Source organism: Lottia gigantea (assembly GCF_000327385.1).
Source record: "Lottia gigantea unplaced genomic scaffold LOTGIsca_82, whole genome shotgun sequence".
NCBI classification, from domain to species: Eukaryota; Metazoa; Mollusca; class Gastropoda; family Lottiidae; genus Lottia; species Lottia gigantea.
The window spans coordinates 552,509-572,860 of NW_008710725.1; the positions used below are offsets into that span (position 1 = coordinate 552,509).

The window sequence follows — 20,352 nt, forward strand, 5'->3', positions numbered from 1 at the left end:
ACTAAAAGTTTTGTTTTCATTAAAATACCACTAATACACCTCCACCATCATGGCAATATTTCCCCCATTGCACACTGCATGATACTGACATTCTTCATTAGCTAGATTCATAGGACGTCCCCTAACAAGATCGACTACCTGGATATATTGATAGCACACTGAACTGCATGTTGTCATTAATTTAAACAGTGAAAAGTCAGACTAATTCGTGAGCATGAAAGTCACGATGGGCATTTCTTACAACGCGACCAACAAGCTAAAACTAGCCAGTGAAAGAACATAGAATCAGGCAGAATTGAAGGTACGGTAGAGCTTCTTTGCTGCTACATGGTCAGTAGATCATAGAACTAAGGTTTGGGAAGACCGTGGACCTCTAGTGATAGTGACATGGTGTAAATAATTCGTTCTTAATCGCATGTCAGTATTAGGCATAAAGCATGTACTTTTGAAGCCATAGAATAAGGACCCATTAATAAGACTGCTAATCCCGAATGCATGTGAAGGAGAGAGGCATGGTAATGGAAAGATAGCATGTGCTTTTGAAGCCATTGCAGGTCAATCCAAATGCTTCAGGAGTGGTAGGGTAGGGTAATGGTATTCCACGTTCACTTACACCAGAAAGGTTTGCTGTTACTTAGATGTAGAGTAGAGCTCGATATTGTCAGTGACAGAGACCGAACCCAGGCGGAAAGTGGCATCAGGTGTTATGCATGTGAGCATGCCCTACCTTGCTCGAGACACCCGCCACAAAACTTATCTTAGTGGAACCATAACGGAACTCCTCTTGTCATTCCAGGAGGAGTGCACCTTCTGTAAGAGGAAGATTCTTTCCATTCCAACTCCAAAGAAACAACCAGTGAAGCAACAGGTCAAACAAGCAGCCAAAGACGCCGTCAAAGTTGCTGCCAAACAAGCCATCAAACAAAAAGTAGTGCCAAAAGTTGTACCCAAAAAGGTCCAACAAGTCGTCGATAAAGTCAAAGATACAGATGGAGACGGAATTCCCGATTATCTCGATGATGACGACGACAATGACGGAATCCCCGATCATTTGGACAATGATGACGATGGCGATGGAATTCCCGATGATCAGCAAATCGACTCCGATGGGGACGGAATTCCAGATTATTTAGACGATGATGACGATAATGACGGCATTCCAGATCATCTTGATGACGATGCCGATGGCGATGGAATTCCCGATTACCAAGAAATAGACACCGATGGAGATGGAATTCCCGACTATCTCGATGACGATGACGACAATGATGGTATTCCCGATCACCTCGATGACGATGACGATGGAGATGGAATTCCCGATCATTTAGAGGGTGATTCCGATGGAGATGGAGTTCCCGATTACCAGCAAATAGACACCGATGGCGACGGCATTCCCGACTACTTAGATGATGATGACGATAATGACGGCATCCCTGATCACCTCGATGATGATGACGATGGTGATGGCATTCCAGATCATTTAGAGGTCGATTCCGATGGAGACGGAATTCCTGATTACTTGGATGACGATGATGACAATGACGGAATCCCTGACCATCTTGATGAGGATGCTGACGGAGATGGAATCCCCGATTATCAGGAAATCGACACTGATGGAGACGGAATTCCCGACTATCTCGATGACGATGACGATAATGACGGTATCCCCGATCATTTAGACCACGATGATGATGGAGATGGCATCCCCGATCATATGGAAAAGGACACTGATGGCGATGGAATCCCCGATTATCTCGATGATGACGATGACAATGATGGAATTCCCGACTCTGAAGATGACGACGACGACGGAGATGGAATTCCCGACGATCAAGAGGACATGGACGGTGACGGAATCCCCGATTATCTCGATGACGATGCTGACGGCGATGGAATCCCCGACAAAACACAAATTGACACGGACGGCGATGGAATTCCCGACTATCTTGACGATGATGACGATGGTGACGGAATACCCGATCATTTGGATGACGATGATGACGGAGACGGAATTCCCGATGATCAGGAAATCGATACGGACGGAGATGGAATTCCTGACTACTTGGATGACGATGACGATAACGACGGAATCCCCGATCATCTCGATCATGATGACGATGGTGACGGAATCCCTGATCATTTAGAAGACAAAGACGGGGACGGTATTCCCGATCATTTGGATGACGACGACGATAATGATGGAATCCCCGATTATAAAGAAATTGATACAGATGGTGACGGAATCCCCGACTATTTGGATGATGACGATGATAATGATGGAATCCCCGATTCTGAAGATGATGACGATGACGGTGACGGAATTCCAGACCACCTCCAAATTGACACTGACGGAGACGGAATCCCGGACCATTTAGATGATGGTGATGATAATGATGGAATTCCCGATCATTTGGATAATGATGCTGATGGCGATGGAATCCCCGATGACCAAGAAGTAGATACGGATGGCGATGGCATCCCCGATTACTTGGATGACGATGATGACAATGACGGAATCCCTGACCATCTTGATGAGGATGCTGACGGAGATGGAATCCCCGATTATCAAGAAATAGACACCGATGGAGACGGAATTCCAGACTATCTCGATGACGATGACGATAATGACGGCATCCCCGATCATTTAGACGATGATGACGATGGAGATGGTATTCCCGATCATTTGGAACATGACACTGACGGCGATGGAATCCCAGATTACCTCGACGATGATGATGATGGTGATGGAATCCCCGATTCTCAAGAAGTAGACTCTGATGGTGATGGCATCCCGGATTATCTGGATGATGATGATGACAACGACGGAATCCCCGATGACGAAGATGAAGATGCAAATGGAAATGGAATCCCCGACGAACATGAAATTGACACAGACGGAGACGGAATCCCCGATTACCTGGATGAGGATGACGACAATGACGGCATCCCCGATTCAGAAGACACAGACGCTGACGGAAACGGAATTCCGGACTTCATGGAGAAGGACACGGACGGAGATGGAATTCCTGATTATTTAGACGATGATGACGACAATGACGGAATCCCCGATGTTTTAGACAATGATGACGATGGTGATGGAATCCCCGATGATAAAGAGGATATGGATGGGGATGGAATTCCAGATCACCTTGACCTTGATGCTGATGGTGATGGTATTCCAGACAAGCTTCCTGACACAGATGGAGATGGAATTCCCGACCACCTTGACACAGATGATGACGGCGATGGAATCCCCGATGACGAAGAAGATATGGATGGTGACGGAATCCCCGATTACTTGGACGATGACGCCGACGGTGACGGTATCCCCGATAAGCAAGTTGACTCCGATGGTGATGGAATCCCTGACTACTTGGACGACGATGATGATAACGATGGTATCCCCGATATTTTCGAAGATGACGAAAGTTGCACGAAGAACAAGCGATGTGGCAAAATTGCTTTGAAGAGACGAAAGAAGAAGATTTCGGATGGAGGATCCACGACCGTGTTTTCTCGAGTTGCTAAAGCTTTGAAGAACATGGTCGTTGAGGACGAGGAAGATGAAGAGGATCCAAGCCATAAATATTCCGAGGAAGCCCAAGATGAGGACCACAAGCCCCTGAAACCACATAAAGAAGAATATGACTTGGTTAACATCTTGAAGTCAACATTCTTTGGTGCTACAGCAGATGATGATGGAGATGACGGTGATGACAAAGGAAACGTTAAGGACGATGATGATGAATCTCGGGCTAAAAAAAAAGCCCAAATTCCTAACCAGCCAAAAATCCCAAAACCAGTAGCTAAAGTAGTAAATCAACAACAGAATTTAAAACAGAAAAATATAGCAGGAAATATGAAAGTAGCCCCAAATTTAAAGAAGCCCATTCCACAGCAGAAAAAGCCGGTGCAGACACCTCAAGGAAAGAAGCCTATTCCTCAACAAAAACCACAAGTACCTAAAAAGCCAGTTATAGCAGGACAGAAGCCAGCAGTTCCCGTGAAGAAGCCGGTGCCTCAGCAACAACTAAAGCAGAAACCTCAACAAGGGAAGCAACTGAATCCCCAAGTGGTCGCACAACAGCAGAAACTTAAGATGAACAAGGTTCCGGTGCAGAAACAAAATGTGAAGCCAGTCCAAGCAAAGAAAGTGAAAGTTGGGAAGTAGACTTTGTCCAATCATCTCATACCACATCTTCTTCAAAATGTCAAGCTATTTAGTCGAAGTTGGTAATAGCTTGATATTGTGAAGATGCTGATACCACTAGTGGGATTTTGATACCACTGTTTAAACAGCCCGGTATAAAAGGCATCGGAAAGGCCTCGGCTGGAGAAAGATTTGGGATTGTAAACTAAATTGAAAGACTGTCATCCACATCACATTCCCTATGATTTCATGTTCAAATTGTTACCATGTATTTTGAAATCAATATTTTGCATTTAGCACAGTTTCTATAGCCCAGTCAAACTTTGCTAAACCTAACGTTGAAAAAATTGGAACACCAGGTCTCTTGATTTTTTGGGCAACTTGTTATATATTTATTATATTCTCTATAAGGTTTTCCAATGTCAGTATCACAAAGGGTCATGGGACCGTATTTTGACTGGACTATCGGGTTTTTCTAACTCTTTTAATACACGAAAGTTCAAATTGAAATGCTGAATATACACCAATGGAAGGTGCACTTTGGTACTAGTGTCAAATCCTTGGACTTCCGAATAAAGAATAACATTTCTTGCATTTCTTTTTCAATTCGATTTGGAATCTGTCAAAATATTGAAGTTTGTTTGAGAATCATTTTATTTGCCTTTTAGTAAGTGTCTTAAAACGAAAAAAAAATTGATTAAGATAGATCCTTACTTGCTGTGATGACTTGATTTTGTTTATGACCCTTATGTTATTTTGCGAAGCTTTCAGGGACCCTGGAGATTTACAGATCTTTTGGATGTATTGGCCCACGCCATTATATACTGCATACTCTGGAGTATAAAACGCATGCTTGTATAATGCGTATCGTTGGTTACAGGTCTTTGCACTTATAGTTATACCGGCATCTCTGAGATTAAGACCTCCACGCTATTGTACAGTTCTGAGTATAGTACGCATGTGTGGATAATGCGAACTTCTGAATTCCAGGTCGCTTCGCTACCATATATCTGTATTAGTATTACAAGTCTATGCGAGTCATGCGCAGCTATAAAATTTATAGTTTCGATATCATATAATTCTGAGTATAATACGCATGAATGAATTTCAGGTCGCTATAATATATACCTCTCCGTATAATACGCATGTGTGCACAATACGCACCTCTACAATTTAGGTCCCTTTATTATTGTATTATTCTTGGATATATAACGCAACCACTTCGCTATTATAAAGGCTTATATACCTGTATATACTATAATATTGAATAATTCCGAGTATAAAACGTATGGGTGTATAATACGCACCTGTGAAATGAGATCAATATATAATCCGAGTCTCTGAAAGCTTTATTTGTGTCTATATGTAACTATAAACTGATGTACATGTTTATTTTAAAATTCTATATTTTGACGTGTGACTGTTGTAGTGTGATACTGAAAAATGTGAACAAGTTTTGATATTTTGCACGTTGTTTTGAAATTTTTGCAAAATGGCAAAGGAGATACCTGTGCCTTTCTTTCGAATGTCATGTTCCAGGGATGCTGATTCGTACACACAACTGCAGAATGTGCGTTTCTATTCGAGTATGACTGTAAAATAGTTTTGCTATAATAATTCCGTCCAACACCAATGTGCCTCAGAGTTAAAAGATATTGCAATCAAAATTAAGCAATATGTTTTATTTCATCATAGGCACATATCTTTAGCTTTACATACTTTCGTCCGTGCAATGACTGTAAATGATGATTGTACAAAAAGAAGATATTTTTCCTAAATATTTTTCTACCCAATAGATCAGTTGGTTGTGTTCTGTATTTTGAGTATTGTTGAATATTTATCTATTTATTTGTCAGTTGACCTGTTATATGTTAAGATTAATAATTTGTCCCTATGTGAACTGAGTGAAATAGCATAAAATTTAATGGCAAATTGGCACCAAAATTGTATCTGTTTGCTAATACAGTTGTGGAGTCAAAGGAGAGGCAGAAGGGGCAGTTACACAGCCTCGAAAACAAGTTTTTTTCTGGCAAAAATACCATAACTAGGTTAGAGATTCGGGCAATCTCAGATATCTTGCCGGATATCTTTCGGATCTGGCTCCACCACTGTAGTACTACATTCATTGTACATAAAATGGGTTACACAAAAGGATATTTTGGTATAGTACTATTGTATATATTATACTTTAATAGTAGCATAAAAACCCATCGTGGCATTCTCACTTATTGTGGAAATACACTTAGCATGGATTTTTACTTTGGATTCACTCTCAAGACTGACATAAATGTCAAATGATAATAGGCCAATGGATTTTGACTAGGAATTAATATACAGAGTGGCCCATCACAGGGTCAAAGATGAAAGTTTTGTGCTATTTCAACCAGTTTGTAATCTGTAGAGTTAATTACTAGCAGGGAAGTTGTTTAATTAATAAATTAATTAGTGTTGTACAATATGTAAATATTCCCCTTCAAATAAAATATTTCTAAAAAAATCTGATATTCTGATAAGTCAAAGAAAACCACCCCAGCCACTGAGATGTACCACTGAGATGTACCACTGAGGGGTATCACTGAGATGTACCACTGAGATGTACCACTGAGGGGTATCAATAAAAATTAATGCCAATTGACCTTTCGCAGGTCTGAGTAAGGAATGGGCATTTCACAATGATCCACTCCCTAAATACACAACTGTACATCAGTTAAAGGTCCTGAAATAGGCTCAAAGAGTCAAAAGCTACCCAACTAAAGAGTACCTACCTACTAGCAAAGTCACCAGCTTATTGGTGAACTTATTAGCCATAGGACAGTCTTGACCATCATCAGCTCATTGGTATTTAAAACATTCCCTCTTATAAACATCACAATCATAAAAACAATGTATATATTATAACAAAAAACAACAGAATAAAAAAAATAACAAAATAATTGCACTTTGCAACAAAAAAAATACAGTAAAGTGGTCTTCAATGGAATAATTATCACTTGTTAATATTGTTGGTTTTAAAAATAAGCCACTAACTGACTACAGAATTTTAGTTTGTCACATTTGGTTTTGGATAGAATTCACAACTTCTGTTGGATATGTATAACATATAGTCAAATTGTAAAAGCATTAAACATGTATATAGCATTGAAATTTAATCGATCAAAAAACATTTTTTCTTAGCTTGAAAGATTAGTGCTTAATAAAAACTTGATTATAAAAATTTGATCCTAAAGATATTTCAGAATTGAATGATCCAACCACTGCAAAACAATCTTTGAAGTCAAAAATATGATCCTTTAAAGCTTAATTTCTTGATACAATTGATCTAGTGAAAGCATACCAATCTTAAAGTCAATTTCAAAGTTCAAAGCTCATTGGAATAGGGGTAGTAGTTCATGAAATGGTCCAGATGGCGTTTAAAACACATTTAGGACACGACATTGGTATTAGACCCTGCCTTTTATAATATTGAGTCAACAAGTTTGCAGAATATGGAATCTTGATACTTCCAGAGGTCAATTCACGTTCAAAATTCTTCAAAACATCCTCGAAAAACAACTTTTTTGGTTGGTGATGACCGCAAGTGAAAAAGATGGCTGAATTTGAATCAGATGAGGAAGGGACATCACTCTGATTCAAATAATCCAATTCACTTCTGCTAATCGATATTGCGACACGATCTCCCAAATGTTTTTGTAAGTTTTGAATAGTATCAGACCAAAGTCTATCATAAGGAATAAGTTTATCCACACTCTGTAGTTCTGGAATTTCAACATCACCTTCAGGAGGATCCAGATTGATTGAATTCCTCCATTGTGTTAGTCGTTGATCCATGGAATTTGGATGACTAGGACTAACAGTTATCAAGTTCTCTAAAACTTTTAAATTAAATTTAGTACTGAATTTGATGTTCAGTTCATTTGAAGAGTCTTTGGTACTGAAAGAAAACATTAACCATGGATAAAGTTTCCATGAGATAACAAATAAAAAGTAAACAGTAAACAGCAATAAAAATCCTTACCAGCATGACAATTACATTAATCAAAAATCTCATCCAACCTAATCGCCAAAATACTCAAATAAGTTCAGAGCAAACGGCTCTTCAGCAATTCAGCATAGCAACCTAAATAGGTTTTAATTTTGATCAAATTGGATTCGGGTATCCACCCTTCGTAAGGATTTCAATTACTTATATTTTTACCTGAATAAAATGAGACTGAGAGAAGAAGATAAAGCTGAAAGATGATGTAAAAATATTTCTTCTAATTTCAATACAGCCAGCTTCTGTTGACTCCAAAATTCAATAATCTAAAGAAAGAGAAGGTATCTTGAAGAGAAAATACAATACAAAGAAATATCTTTGTACATAATTCAATAATAACTGATCACCAGGCTTTAAACTTGCCAAAGATACTCAAAATTTGCTAAATTCATTTTCAGCAAAGTACAAAATAAAGCGTTGCAGTCTAAAACTCAAATTGTGCTACAGTTTTTTGTGTGAATTCGATGAGTGCTTATTTGAAATGTAGTGTTAATATTTACCTCTATACACATGAAATGTAAATCTTTGTCTTGAACATCCAGTTTCATCTTGTCATCCATAATAACACTATGACAAAAACAAAAAAATAAGCTTTATGTCAAATGTAAAACTGGCATATTTCTTTAAGTTATCTCATTTCAAATACACCAATACTAAATACTTACTATGTTAACTCTGCCTTATATTTAGCAGATCTCTTTATTTGTGACCTCGTCCAGTGCTTTACATGGAAGTTTCATGAACTTCCTCACTCTAAATACTAATATTAGTGTATAAATTATTGCTCAAACAAAGAACACAACAAATTTTAACTCACTCAAAATATTTCTCGACAACATTTTCACTCAATTCTGATAATTCTTCACTGGATAGTTCGGAACTATTAGACAACTTCTTCAGGTGGCAGAATAAAGCCTGGAATTAATAATGACATTAAGAAAAAACGTCATCCTAGACTACGTTTTCCTTAAATTACGAAAAAAAAAAAATTATTTGCCAAAACCCAGTGAGGGAATCTAACCCTTAAAACTACAAATAACACATAAGTCATTCTTGAAACATGGATAAATCTTGTTTAAAACGGGATACATGCTATCAATTCGATATAGGTCTAAACTAGTCAACATTAAACCTGTTAGCATTGTCGTTCTTACTAACAATGACCACTGGAAAAGGAAAAGGAGAATATACTATTACCTGACTGTAATTATGGTTTAAGATGTTTATATCAGCTGCTGTAAGCCATTCACCACTATCAATAGCTTGTCTCAATATATTAACACTACGACAGTAAGAAGTTAGATGCTGAAATAAATAACATTAAATGGATGACAATAAAGGAAGTACTAACGATCTAAAATCCAGAACAAGAATTGGAAAAATGCTTTTGAATAAACCCACAAAAATTATTAGGCCTACCTTCAATACGACTGGTATAGTTTTAGAGGAATATAAACTGTTTCCAATCAGAGTTAAATCAGGTAGCTGATACAGTTCACAATCTTCTCCATAATAATCAGAGATCTGTAATCATATTTCACAAAATCCAAATAATATGTAGGTGAAAGGGATATAATTGAGAAGCCTACACTAGCACAGTACAACATATTTCAAAGACAAAGAATACTATTTTCAGTTTTTTCCTCTTGGGACATTCACAGTTCCAGAAAACGGAAACCCTGTCTGAAATTTTTAGGTTTTAGTGTTTGTCTTGTTGGAAATGATCCCATGAATACCAGTGATTCTTAGTTGAAAGCGCACGAATTAACAGACAAAAACCAACACAAAGTTACTTACATAAAGATCAGAACAAGTACTATCAGTAGAAGCAAACAATCCTTGTTGACCAGACGTTGAGCCTGCAGCATCATGAGAAGGTAGGGATGTTAGATTAGCAGGAGTAACTTGAGCATGAGCTGAGGAACTTCCTTGTTTCCGTAAATTTCTTCTGGATAAGGGTTTATCACTTGCTAGAGGTAGTCCTAACTGAAATCGAAAGTAGAAGTAATTGTTATGCATTCTGACCAGGAGCTGGACAAGTCTAATACAATTATATTGTTCTCATTCTGTCATTTTGTCAATTGTCAATCTTGACTTCTACCATAGCCAATAATTCTTTTGTTTTTGGTAGTCCTAATGTATCTTCAACAAACACCAGCAGCTGGACAAGTCTGCTTCAATTATGACAATATTTAGATTAATTTTCTCATAACATCTTTTTTTTGAGCACAGAGTTTAACAATTCTCATTAGTTAATAATCATCCTGGACTCCTGAATAAATACCATCCTTACCTGTCCTGCCTCGTTGCGTCCCCAGACCCAGACTTGATAGTCATTATCTACAGCCATCGTGTATTCTCCACCACATCTAACACTTAGAAACTCTTTATCATTCAGTTTGGTTAACATAACTGGTATTCTCTACAATATAAATATAGAAAAATCTTACAAAACATGCTATTATTCTTACAATATCAAATGTAAATTGTTGAAACGTTGCATACTATTAAACTCAGGAGTAGTATACCATAAAATGTTCAGTCAAACTAAAATTAAAAGTAACTTATTTTTGTTAAAGAAAATCAGCCCTACCTCTTCTATTTTGTGTCCAATTCCAAGTTGCCCATCAACATTTCTACCCCAAACATAAACCTCCCCATCAGTTGTTAAGGCTACAGTATGAAAACTACCACAGGCAACCTACAAATAAATCAAAATCATCAACAAATCACAACATAGCACGAGTCATCTTGAATCATTAAAAGCATCTGCAATCAAAACTGGTCTTATGATTATCTTGTAGTAGACCATGCTTACCCTTTTCGAAACATCTGATGGAGGAGTCAATTACTATACAACTTTTACTCTTGATTTTAACATGCTTTCAACAATATTTTGATTAACAGAAACAGAAATTTTTATCATCTGTACAGATATATTACTAATAATGAAATAAAGGGCTCTTTCAAAGTTTTCATGACTAAAACACCATTTGACTTGACTACCATTTTTCTAACTGAGCAATAACTTGAATGTGAAATTACCTGAGAAAGTTTACCATTAACGAAAGATGTATCAATTAAAATAGGACACAAGAAGCTTTCTAATGGGTCTAACATGGGCTGTCCTTGCTGTCGGGCTCGTCTCATATTGTGGGCAGAGAATCTCAGACTGTATGGGTGACAACCCCAGGAGTATACTCTATTATTAGCTGTTATTGCCACCTACAAATTAAACTCGACATATAAAACAGACCATCGAGACATGGAGGAATATAGAATAGTTGATTTGCTGCTATCAATGTATTGACAAACTGTTAATTTGGTTTAGTTTTCCAGTCTGCATCGTTGCTACTCGTTTTTTCTCTTTTTTTCCAGAATAAGTAAAGCTGTATCAGGTGAATATAAAACACAATTCGAACTTTGCATGACCTTTTGGCATAATAAAATCTTAACTCTGTAGCCCTAAAAGCCCATTCATACTAAAAATCGAAGTTTGGTTTGAACAATGCTAATGAAAAGAACTAGAAATTCATCAAAAGCAACCAGTTTTTAGACTTACAGAATGAAAATATCTAGTAGAAACAGCTATTATAACTTCAGGTAGTCTGATTATTTTAACAGGAGTCGTTCTCTTACTGTTATCTCCTATACCTAACTGTCCAAAATATGCACAGCCACATGAATAGACATCACCCTACAATATCAAAAACTTGAATTGGGAACAAGGTATTCAAATAAAGCAAACATCTCCCAACAATATCAAAACAAATGAATTGAAACTAAATCAATCTGTAGTATAAAAGACCAACATTGGAAACCAAGCATCTAAAATAAAGTATACATCTCCTGAGAAAAGAACTCATCATATGAAGGTGTTGGATACAAGATACAATGAGTGAACGAAAGAGAAACAAACCTTGGCAGTAAGAAACAAACTATGGCAATATCCAGCACTAATTTTCACCACACCAAACTCATTTAGATAGTCAATGTTCTTTGGTATCAGCTGATCTTCTGGGTCACCAAGCCCCAGTTGACCATGTACCCCCCACCCCCAAGAATACACACTGAAAAACAAAATCACAAAGTCAAGATAAATAAGTTCATAATGTAGCCCCAGATAAACGTCTTTAGATAGTATCTTATCATGCACACCTCTGTTTTTTAGACAGAAGAACTGGAGCTTCAAGCCTTAATCAGGCTGACAGGGCTTTGGCCGCCCAACTTTCCAAATTCTAATCATTAAGTTCATAAATGCTTGGTACTGTTTGTCCCTCTCTTCAATTATGGGCCCTACCCGGCCCCTCCACACAACTTGTCATTAAGAGGATCTAAAAGAACCTACCAGCCAGCATCAGTTAGAGCTAGAGTATGATACTGTCCACAATCTACAGCTATCACTGATTCTCCTATATCTAATAATGTCTGTAGTAACATTGGACGTGTATAGGTATGTCTGGTTCCTACACCAATTTGTCCATATACAGAACTACCCCATCCATATACCTACAATAAATAATGCGCTTATACAATTATTACATGCATGAAAGAGAAAATGAAGTAGAGTTTTATGTTTTACTTTTGGACTAACGAAATGAAATTCAGTTCAGTATCTTATTCAAGTGACGAAATGCGTTTTATTACAATGAAATGTGCAAATCTATTTAAAGTATTTACCCCTTGTTGAGTAAGAACTATGGTATGTTTTCCACCACAAGAGACAGACGTGACTTTTATCTGTAACATATGTAACGTTTCAACGCGACTTGGCAGACATATTGAATTCTTGCCGACCAAATCACCATGACCTAATCTAGATGTTCAAAAGAAAAAATTACAAATTACAGCATGTCTTGACATATTGGCAATACATTGGTAGCAGCTAATGAAATATTCACATGAGGAAGTATATCAATCATAAATGAGTAAGTATGATTGACTGTTGTCTAATATCTACAAATGTATATTGGACATTGGAAATGCACATTAATAATATTTCCATACCATTTTGAACATAGATCATCTAACTTATAGGAAATATAAAAACTATATCATACCTGCCGTCCCTAGTCAGTCCCCAAGTATATAGATCTCCATTACGTATACTAGCACCATGTTCTGGTCCTGCTCCTATCAGACTGGTCTGTAACGCTAGCTTTGGCTTCTTTTCATTTGATACACTTTCTTTCTGTAATATAAAAACAGCCCTGCATTTTTTGACAATTTTTGGCCATAATAGTCTAACCAAGAAATAATCTTTAATACAATAGGGAAAAAAGAAAATGAATGCTTCATTCGGATATCTATGAAAAGCAAAAATGTCCTACAACTTCAATTTGATAACAGCTCATCTCATACTGCTGACATTTTGGACATAAAATCATCATCAGGACTGCAGGTTTGAAAAAGTAAGAAACTAACTGAACACAACACTAAGTTCTGACATTGTGTTGAAACCCCAAAATGACCTACCACATCAATGTAATCAAAGTTCCAGTTCTGAAGTATTTCCTGTAGATTGACAACTGGTCTCTCTTCCTTATTTCTCTTAATATTAATCAATAAAACCAGACGTAGAAAAAACTCTACCAGTTGATTAGTGTCTATCTCTTTATTCTCCTACAAAACACAAATGATATCAGATGAACATTCTAGTGTGGTCTGAAATTTATAATGCCATAGTCAGAGTTATTTCCCTTTATGGAACTCTCCAGAGGAGAAGTTAAAGTAGGTCTATAAATCTTGAAAGTTTAAAGAGATTCATTTTTTGGTTTTCAGGTCATTCAGAGCTAATAACAATATTTCTATTTCATTGTAGATGAACTAGATGTCAGAATTTCATTTTGATAAATGATAGGAGTAGCTGAAGTGTTTACTCACCGAGGCTAGATCTATACTTTCACCAGAATAAGATGTTAATGAAGTCAAACTAGCAGTTCTGAAAAAAATTATGTTCATTTTCCATTATCAATAGTTGTTACTGATTCTAATCATAACCAAATCAATCATGATACAATTAAGGCAATGTAATCCCTTGTCTAAGAGGGTCGGATATCGTTGGCTTAAGGACTGGATATACTGTCTACTGCCCACAAAAAGTAGACAAAACAGCCCAGTCTCAAATAGCAATGGAGTATGAAAAGTGCCAAAGTGAAACAGACTTTTCTGAATCTTATTGGAATAATGAAATGACACTGAATTTTTCATCTGACTCTTCTGCATCTCATTAGGATTTTCAGGACAGGCAACTGTATGCTATGTTGTGTACAATCAGGAAAACTTTTTTCGGGTATCAGCCTACTCTATTTCCAACCAAAAAGAGTCACATGGGGCAGCAGCCCTTTATTGCCCTTTTTCCAAAATGGCTGGTTAAATGACCATACCTTTGTCTATGGTGATTAGAACGACGTAAAAATCCCTGCATCAACGGTTTCGACGGGTCGAAGACGTCTGCTAGTTTTAACATTGATTCAAGAGACAAGGAATTTACTTCTGGTTCCAACATGGCTACATTCCGTATGGCAAGCTGGGGTTTAACTAATAATAATTTTACTAGGTCTTCGGCTGATAGACATTGTAGATAGCTACCTGGAAATAAAGAAAAATTCCGAAGAAAATAAAACCCAGTAAAACTCAGTTGCATTGAGAAATAGGAAAGAAAGAAATGAAGCAGGGTTCAAAATCCTCTCTACCAGCTGGTTCTTAACCAAACCTCTTGGTATCGATCTTGTCTGGACTATCTGTTTCCATTTACTGTTTGCTTCTTCTTAAGAGGTATTTTTCAAGAATCAAAGCAATGGACATACCTTCACCAGCTTTAAGAAGATGAGCATGAAAGCCCCGAGATATGAGATCTTCTAACAAAACAAGAGGTATATCATAACGTCCATAATCTTGTAATAAATCTAGACCCTCCATTACTAAACCTCGTGCCTGAAATTCAACGTGTCAGAAAGTATCAAACTTTGAAAGAAACCCACGAAAATAACAAGTTTAAATTCACAATATTTGAGAAAAAAAGTCAGACATACCTTTGCAAAGTCTAGCAGTAATTCCATAAAACCAAATTTAGCCAACAGATTCAGGGCTAACTTTTCATCAAATGTAAAGCTACCCAGCAAGAAGTTCCTATAACAACAGCAAAATATAACATTATTATCTACGTGGACTCTCTAAAAGGGATGCTGAGTTGACAAACCTAAATACCAAATTAACATTATTAGCTATGTGGACTCTCTGAAAGGGATGCTGAGTTGACAAACCTAAATACCAAATTAACATTATTAGCTATGTGGACTCTCTGAAAGGGATGCTGAGTTGAAAAATGCAAAATGAAGTTAATATACAGGTTTTGTGGACTCTCTGAAAGAGATTTTGAGTTGACAAACCCAAATAGCAAAGTAAATGTGAACTCTGTGAATGAGATGCTAATTTGGCAAAAACAGTTGCAAAGTGACATCAATTGTTCCGTTTGGTCTCAAGAAGAGAAGAGAAATGACGCAAAAGGGCAGGCAACCCTAAAATGTAATAGCCTTAAACAACAAGCATAAGGACTGGCAAAATCAAGGGTTATATATAGAAATAGACTCAAGCCCCTTCATGAATCAATCAAGCACTAACCTGAAGGGTTCAATAAGTTGGCTAGGTGTATCAGTACAGGAGTATATTTCATGTATATAACATTTCAATGCCAAGTTAGACAACTGTTTTCTATCACTAGTACTCAGTACTATATGACTACTACCTAATACTTTCTGCAGAACCTCCATTGCTGTACTGTAATGTTTATACTTTAATAGGCTAGACACTCTTTTAACATAGGAACACTGTAATCAGAAAAATAAGTCAAAGAATTTTATATCCTACTGTATCTTATTGGACTAATGAAATGAATTAGAGTTTTATATCCTACTGTTCTGTACCTTATTGGACTAATGCAATGAAATAGAGTTGTATATCCTACTGTTCTGTACCTTATTGGACTAATGAAATGAATTAGAGTTTTATATCCTACTGTTCTGTACCTTATTGGACTAATGAAATGAATTAGAGTTTTATATCCTACTGTTCTGTATCTTATTGAACTAATGAAATGAATTAGAGTTTTATATATCCTACTGTTCTGTATCTTATTGGACTAATTAAATGGAGCTTTATATCCTACTGTTCTGTGTCTTATTGAATTGTATGCCAACTGGACACAGATTTGAATTCTGAAAAGTGACACAGTAGGCTGAAATTGACCCACCTTGGAGAGTTTGTAGAGACATAAAGCCTGAGTTGTATTGTTTAACACCAGAAGATGATCAGCCGCTATTTCAAATAAATTTGACAGATTCAGACCGATACTAATTCCTAGTGATTCCGAGACGCTGGCATCATTATTCTTGACTGCTAATTTTAAAAATAAACGCTCAGGAGATACTCTGAAAGCAAACACAGATCATCATTTTATATCAAAAAAATGTCTTTATCTAAGTTGAAGCACCAAAAAATTGCAAACCAAGGCTACAATGCTATCAGCATCTTTACAATGTCAAGCTATTACGTAATTCATTCTTATACCTTGACTGCAAGAGCCACTTTTCTTGTATCAAGGAATGCAGCAATTTGATGGGACTGTACAGCTGCAAATACAGGCAATCATAGCCTGGCTCTATTCGCTAATGTACAATCCAATCAAATAGCTGCATTTACAAATTTGTGTAAATCCAATATCAAAGTTACTTTGTTTCTGACAATATTTCCAAACACAACATACCTGGGTCTACATTCAAACACTGAAGAATTAGTGACAACAATACAACCATCTAATACAGTATGAGATGATAGTCGTATGGAATCTAAAGAAGATACAGAGTTATCTTTCTTGTTGTCAAGATCTTCAGCCTCTGCTCTCTCATGCCAATAAAATGGAAAACTTTTCTTCTGAGTTCCCAAAACTTTTTCACCATGTGGGAGTTCAAACTTCTGTAGAATTGCATCCTTGTTGAATTCCTGTAACAAAAAGGCATTAAAGAAAGATGTAGATTATGAAAAAAAAAAAAAATATTGCTTCTATAGCAATGGATGTTAAATCATGGAGAATTTTGTTTAAAGTTTTGCCTACCATTTTTACCCCTATAGTGCCTACTGCACATCAAATGTCATTCTGGAAAGTGTTACAGGTAGCTAAAATTAAGTGTTATCTGCTAGTACAGCAAGTCCCAATTTCTTGTTGAGAAAATGTCTGCTTACCTGTTGGTCTTCAGAAGAGATCTCAGCTTTCTGATTGGATAAAACTAATAACCGTTGCCCATGGATACTGGATATAGCAAACATCAAACAATCAGTGAAAATAACGTTGTACGTTCCAAACGGTAACTTGTAGATAAAAAATGGTGAATGTTCTAAATGACTGTCAAACACCTAAAAGATTAAAAAAAATATTTTGGGAAAGGATTCATGGATTAGTCAGGACAACTATGTGGACTCTCTGAATGGGATGTCAAGTTGACACACCCAAATAGTAACATAATTAGTTATTTCCAACTGTCGAGAGATCTTAAGCTTAAGTCTGTAGTACATTGGACCCAAGATTATTGTCCATATGAACGTCAGCTCCTCTTACTTGTTAAGTGGCTAACTTGACCTGAATCCTGGACTTTCTAGGGGAGGTAATCACTATTCTTACCTGAAACGTGGATGTTTTATCACAGTGAGCAGTAACAAAATGGCGCCCCTTGGCGTTTTGCGGGTACAGGATAACAGAACGATCAAATTGGGTGAATTTTACTGGTGTGAACATCCCTTTTAATTCATCTGCAACAGATTCAGTGGTTTGAATATAACAGTTATCAAATAAAGCCATGTGGACTCTCTGAAATGGTCATTTGTGAACTCTCTCAAAGCATCAAATAGTGTCACTTGCCATTTGACTGGAGTGGATATTGATTCCAACACAATTAGAGTAGAAAACGTTCTTTGAACTTTCTGAAATGGTCATTTATGGACTTGCTAAAAGTATGGGCCAGCTTGATTTCTGGACGGATTCCACCTCACCCCCCTGTAGAAATGCCACTGACTGGCCTACAAACCTGAATTCATCATTATATTAGTTATAGAGGGGAGACGTCTCTCAGATCCTAACAGACTCGTTTCATTCATTGGTCTCCAGTTCTGCTGCGACCGACTCTCTAACAACAGTTTCCATTGGTTACCAGAATTACCTGTGATCTACAATGGAATTTGAAATTAAACAGTAAATGAAATAATAGAGCTTCATTAAGACATTTTCTATGTGAATGTGCTAGATTCCTCTTAACTAATCCAAAAAATGATTACTGAAAGCTGCTTCATGAAATTAAAAGTACCAACCAAAAGAACTGTGGTCATCTGCTGATCATCTTGTATTAGATCTAGGTCTATGACTTGTCCGTGTATACTTGTACAGGCCACCATTCTACGTCGTAGTAAATCTATTAGCACGATCTCCCCAGCCTAGATTAAAACATCAAAATAGAGGTGAAAATTCTAAAGAGTCTGACACAAAGTGTCGCCCCTTTGATTCATTTTTGGAACGCTTGCTTTTGAGAATTTTCACCAAAACAAACACAAAATTTAGCATAACTTTTGGATTTATAATAAGCTGAACCATTAATGAATATATTGTTGGGCTAATGAGTTATATGAGCTATAAGACAATCTAGTTGAAATGAAAGAAAGGAGGTGGAGTTTTACACCCACCTTAGTACCATATATAGCAATCTGATCATCTTCTAGAGTATGCCACCAACAGACCTTGGTCACCATCCCAGTTGGTTTGTTTAATGTTATCTGTGTGGCATCGTTAGTCGCCCAGAGCTGGTTTACTCTTGATTTCGGCTCCTGAAAGAAGTATGCAATAAGGGAAACCTGTACAAAATACTCAGAGGAGAATGACCTAATCTGTATGGATACATGTCCATGGAAGCATTTCTTATCTTATTAGTAATTAGCCTTTAGATCAAGTTTCAGTTTCAAAGATTATTTTATAATATGTTGCTGTATAAAATCAAGGTTTTACTGGCTGAAGCTACCAGACATCTGTTACTTACCAAGAGACATAAAGCTGGAATGATATAAATATCTGGTGTGTCAGTGATCACCAATAACCAAACTACAGTTGGATCAAAACACATGGAAATAATCGTTTTCTCGGCTGGCCATGGTATCTGTTTAATCTCAGGACTTTTATTGGCTGTTTTATGTCTCAATAATAAATAATCTGAAACAAAATACTCAATTCTTCACTCCTGTCTATTAAGTATTTCAAAATGTAGGCTAGTCATAAGGTCTTATAGTGCACATCTCTAAAAGTGGATGGCTAGCTCTCCTGGTAAAATTTACTAGCCATTTAACACTGGTTGGCATTGCCTGTTTTTATTGGAAAGAAAACTAGGATGTTTAACTCCCTATTCATTTTTAAATATGTTCAACTCTTATTGAGACAGTAGGCTAGACCTATTAGCCCCCACCCCCCCCCCCCCCCTTTCTTTACCATTATCCAAATAATACTTGATAATGAAGTATTAAGACCTCAAACGGACTGGAGAAAGGCAAACAGCATCAACTTACTATTAGAGCAATACAGAGCCAGCATGCAGATTTCACCCTCTTCTCGCCAAGCATAGTTCTTAATGCAAACTTTTTGAGGGGAGGTTTCAGATTCGGGTTCTGTCTGTCTGTATTCTTTGCGCACTGACAAGAGTTTGGCCACATCAAAAAGCTCATACATGATGGGGATTGGTAGATCTCGATTTTGCAAAATTTTGACAGAGATTTGGCCTAATTTGGGCCTTTAAAACTCAAAAATTTTGAGACAGTTTTTCACGTTTGGTCATGTGCCATTTTGTACTTTGAAAGCGAGTATAAACAAAAGAGTTATGTTCCCTTGATTCATGACTGAATCGCCACCATTTTGGATTCTAATAAGACAGCTCGACCTCAAATAAGTCAAATCGATCGTATGAAAGGTTAAGCTGGGCATTTTACCATTTATCAATAGAAAAGCCTGTATAGATTTAGAGTTCCCGAGCATTAAATGCAGTTTTCACCAGATCAGTCCAAGCTACTCAAAAAGAGTACCCTCTCCAATGGTAGTTACAATTTCGCCAGGTGTCGTACAAAAAAAACTATACTAGGC

At 37.0% G+C, this 20,352-nt stretch overlaps 1 protein-coding gene across 1 annotated transcript; it reads right to left on the reverse strand.

Moving 5' to 3' along the window:
• Window positions 1-7,026: 7,026 nt before the first annotated feature.
• On the reverse strand, window positions 7,027-19,944 carry LOTGIDRAFT_236486 (hypothetical protein; the record flags this gene model as incomplete). The annotated part of the gene is made up of 30 exons (XM_009067417.1): window positions 7,027-8,081; window positions 8,346-8,452; window positions 8,687-8,753; window positions 9,004-9,101; window positions 9,384-9,491; window positions 9,606-9,710; window positions 9,984-10,172; window positions 10,480-10,608; window positions 10,780-10,887; window positions 11,232-11,411; window positions 11,749-11,883; window positions 12,106-12,256; window positions 12,535-12,695; window positions 12,867-13,002; window positions 13,247-13,377; window positions 13,662-13,808; window positions 14,070-14,127; window positions 14,573-14,777; window positions 14,996-15,122; window positions 15,221-15,317; window positions 15,810-16,015; window positions 16,438-16,615; window positions 16,951-17,186; window positions 17,427-17,597; window positions 17,863-17,990; window positions 18,266-18,404; window positions 18,546-18,668; window positions 18,915-19,055; window positions 19,265-19,434; window positions 19,785-19,944. 30 exons carry the CDS (start codon window positions 19,942-19,944, stop codon window positions 7,538-7,540), a joined length of 4,635 nt encoding a protein of 1,544 aa, XP_009065665.1. The 3' UTR covers window positions 7,027-7,537.
• Window positions 19,945-20,352: the final 408 nt, after the last annotated feature.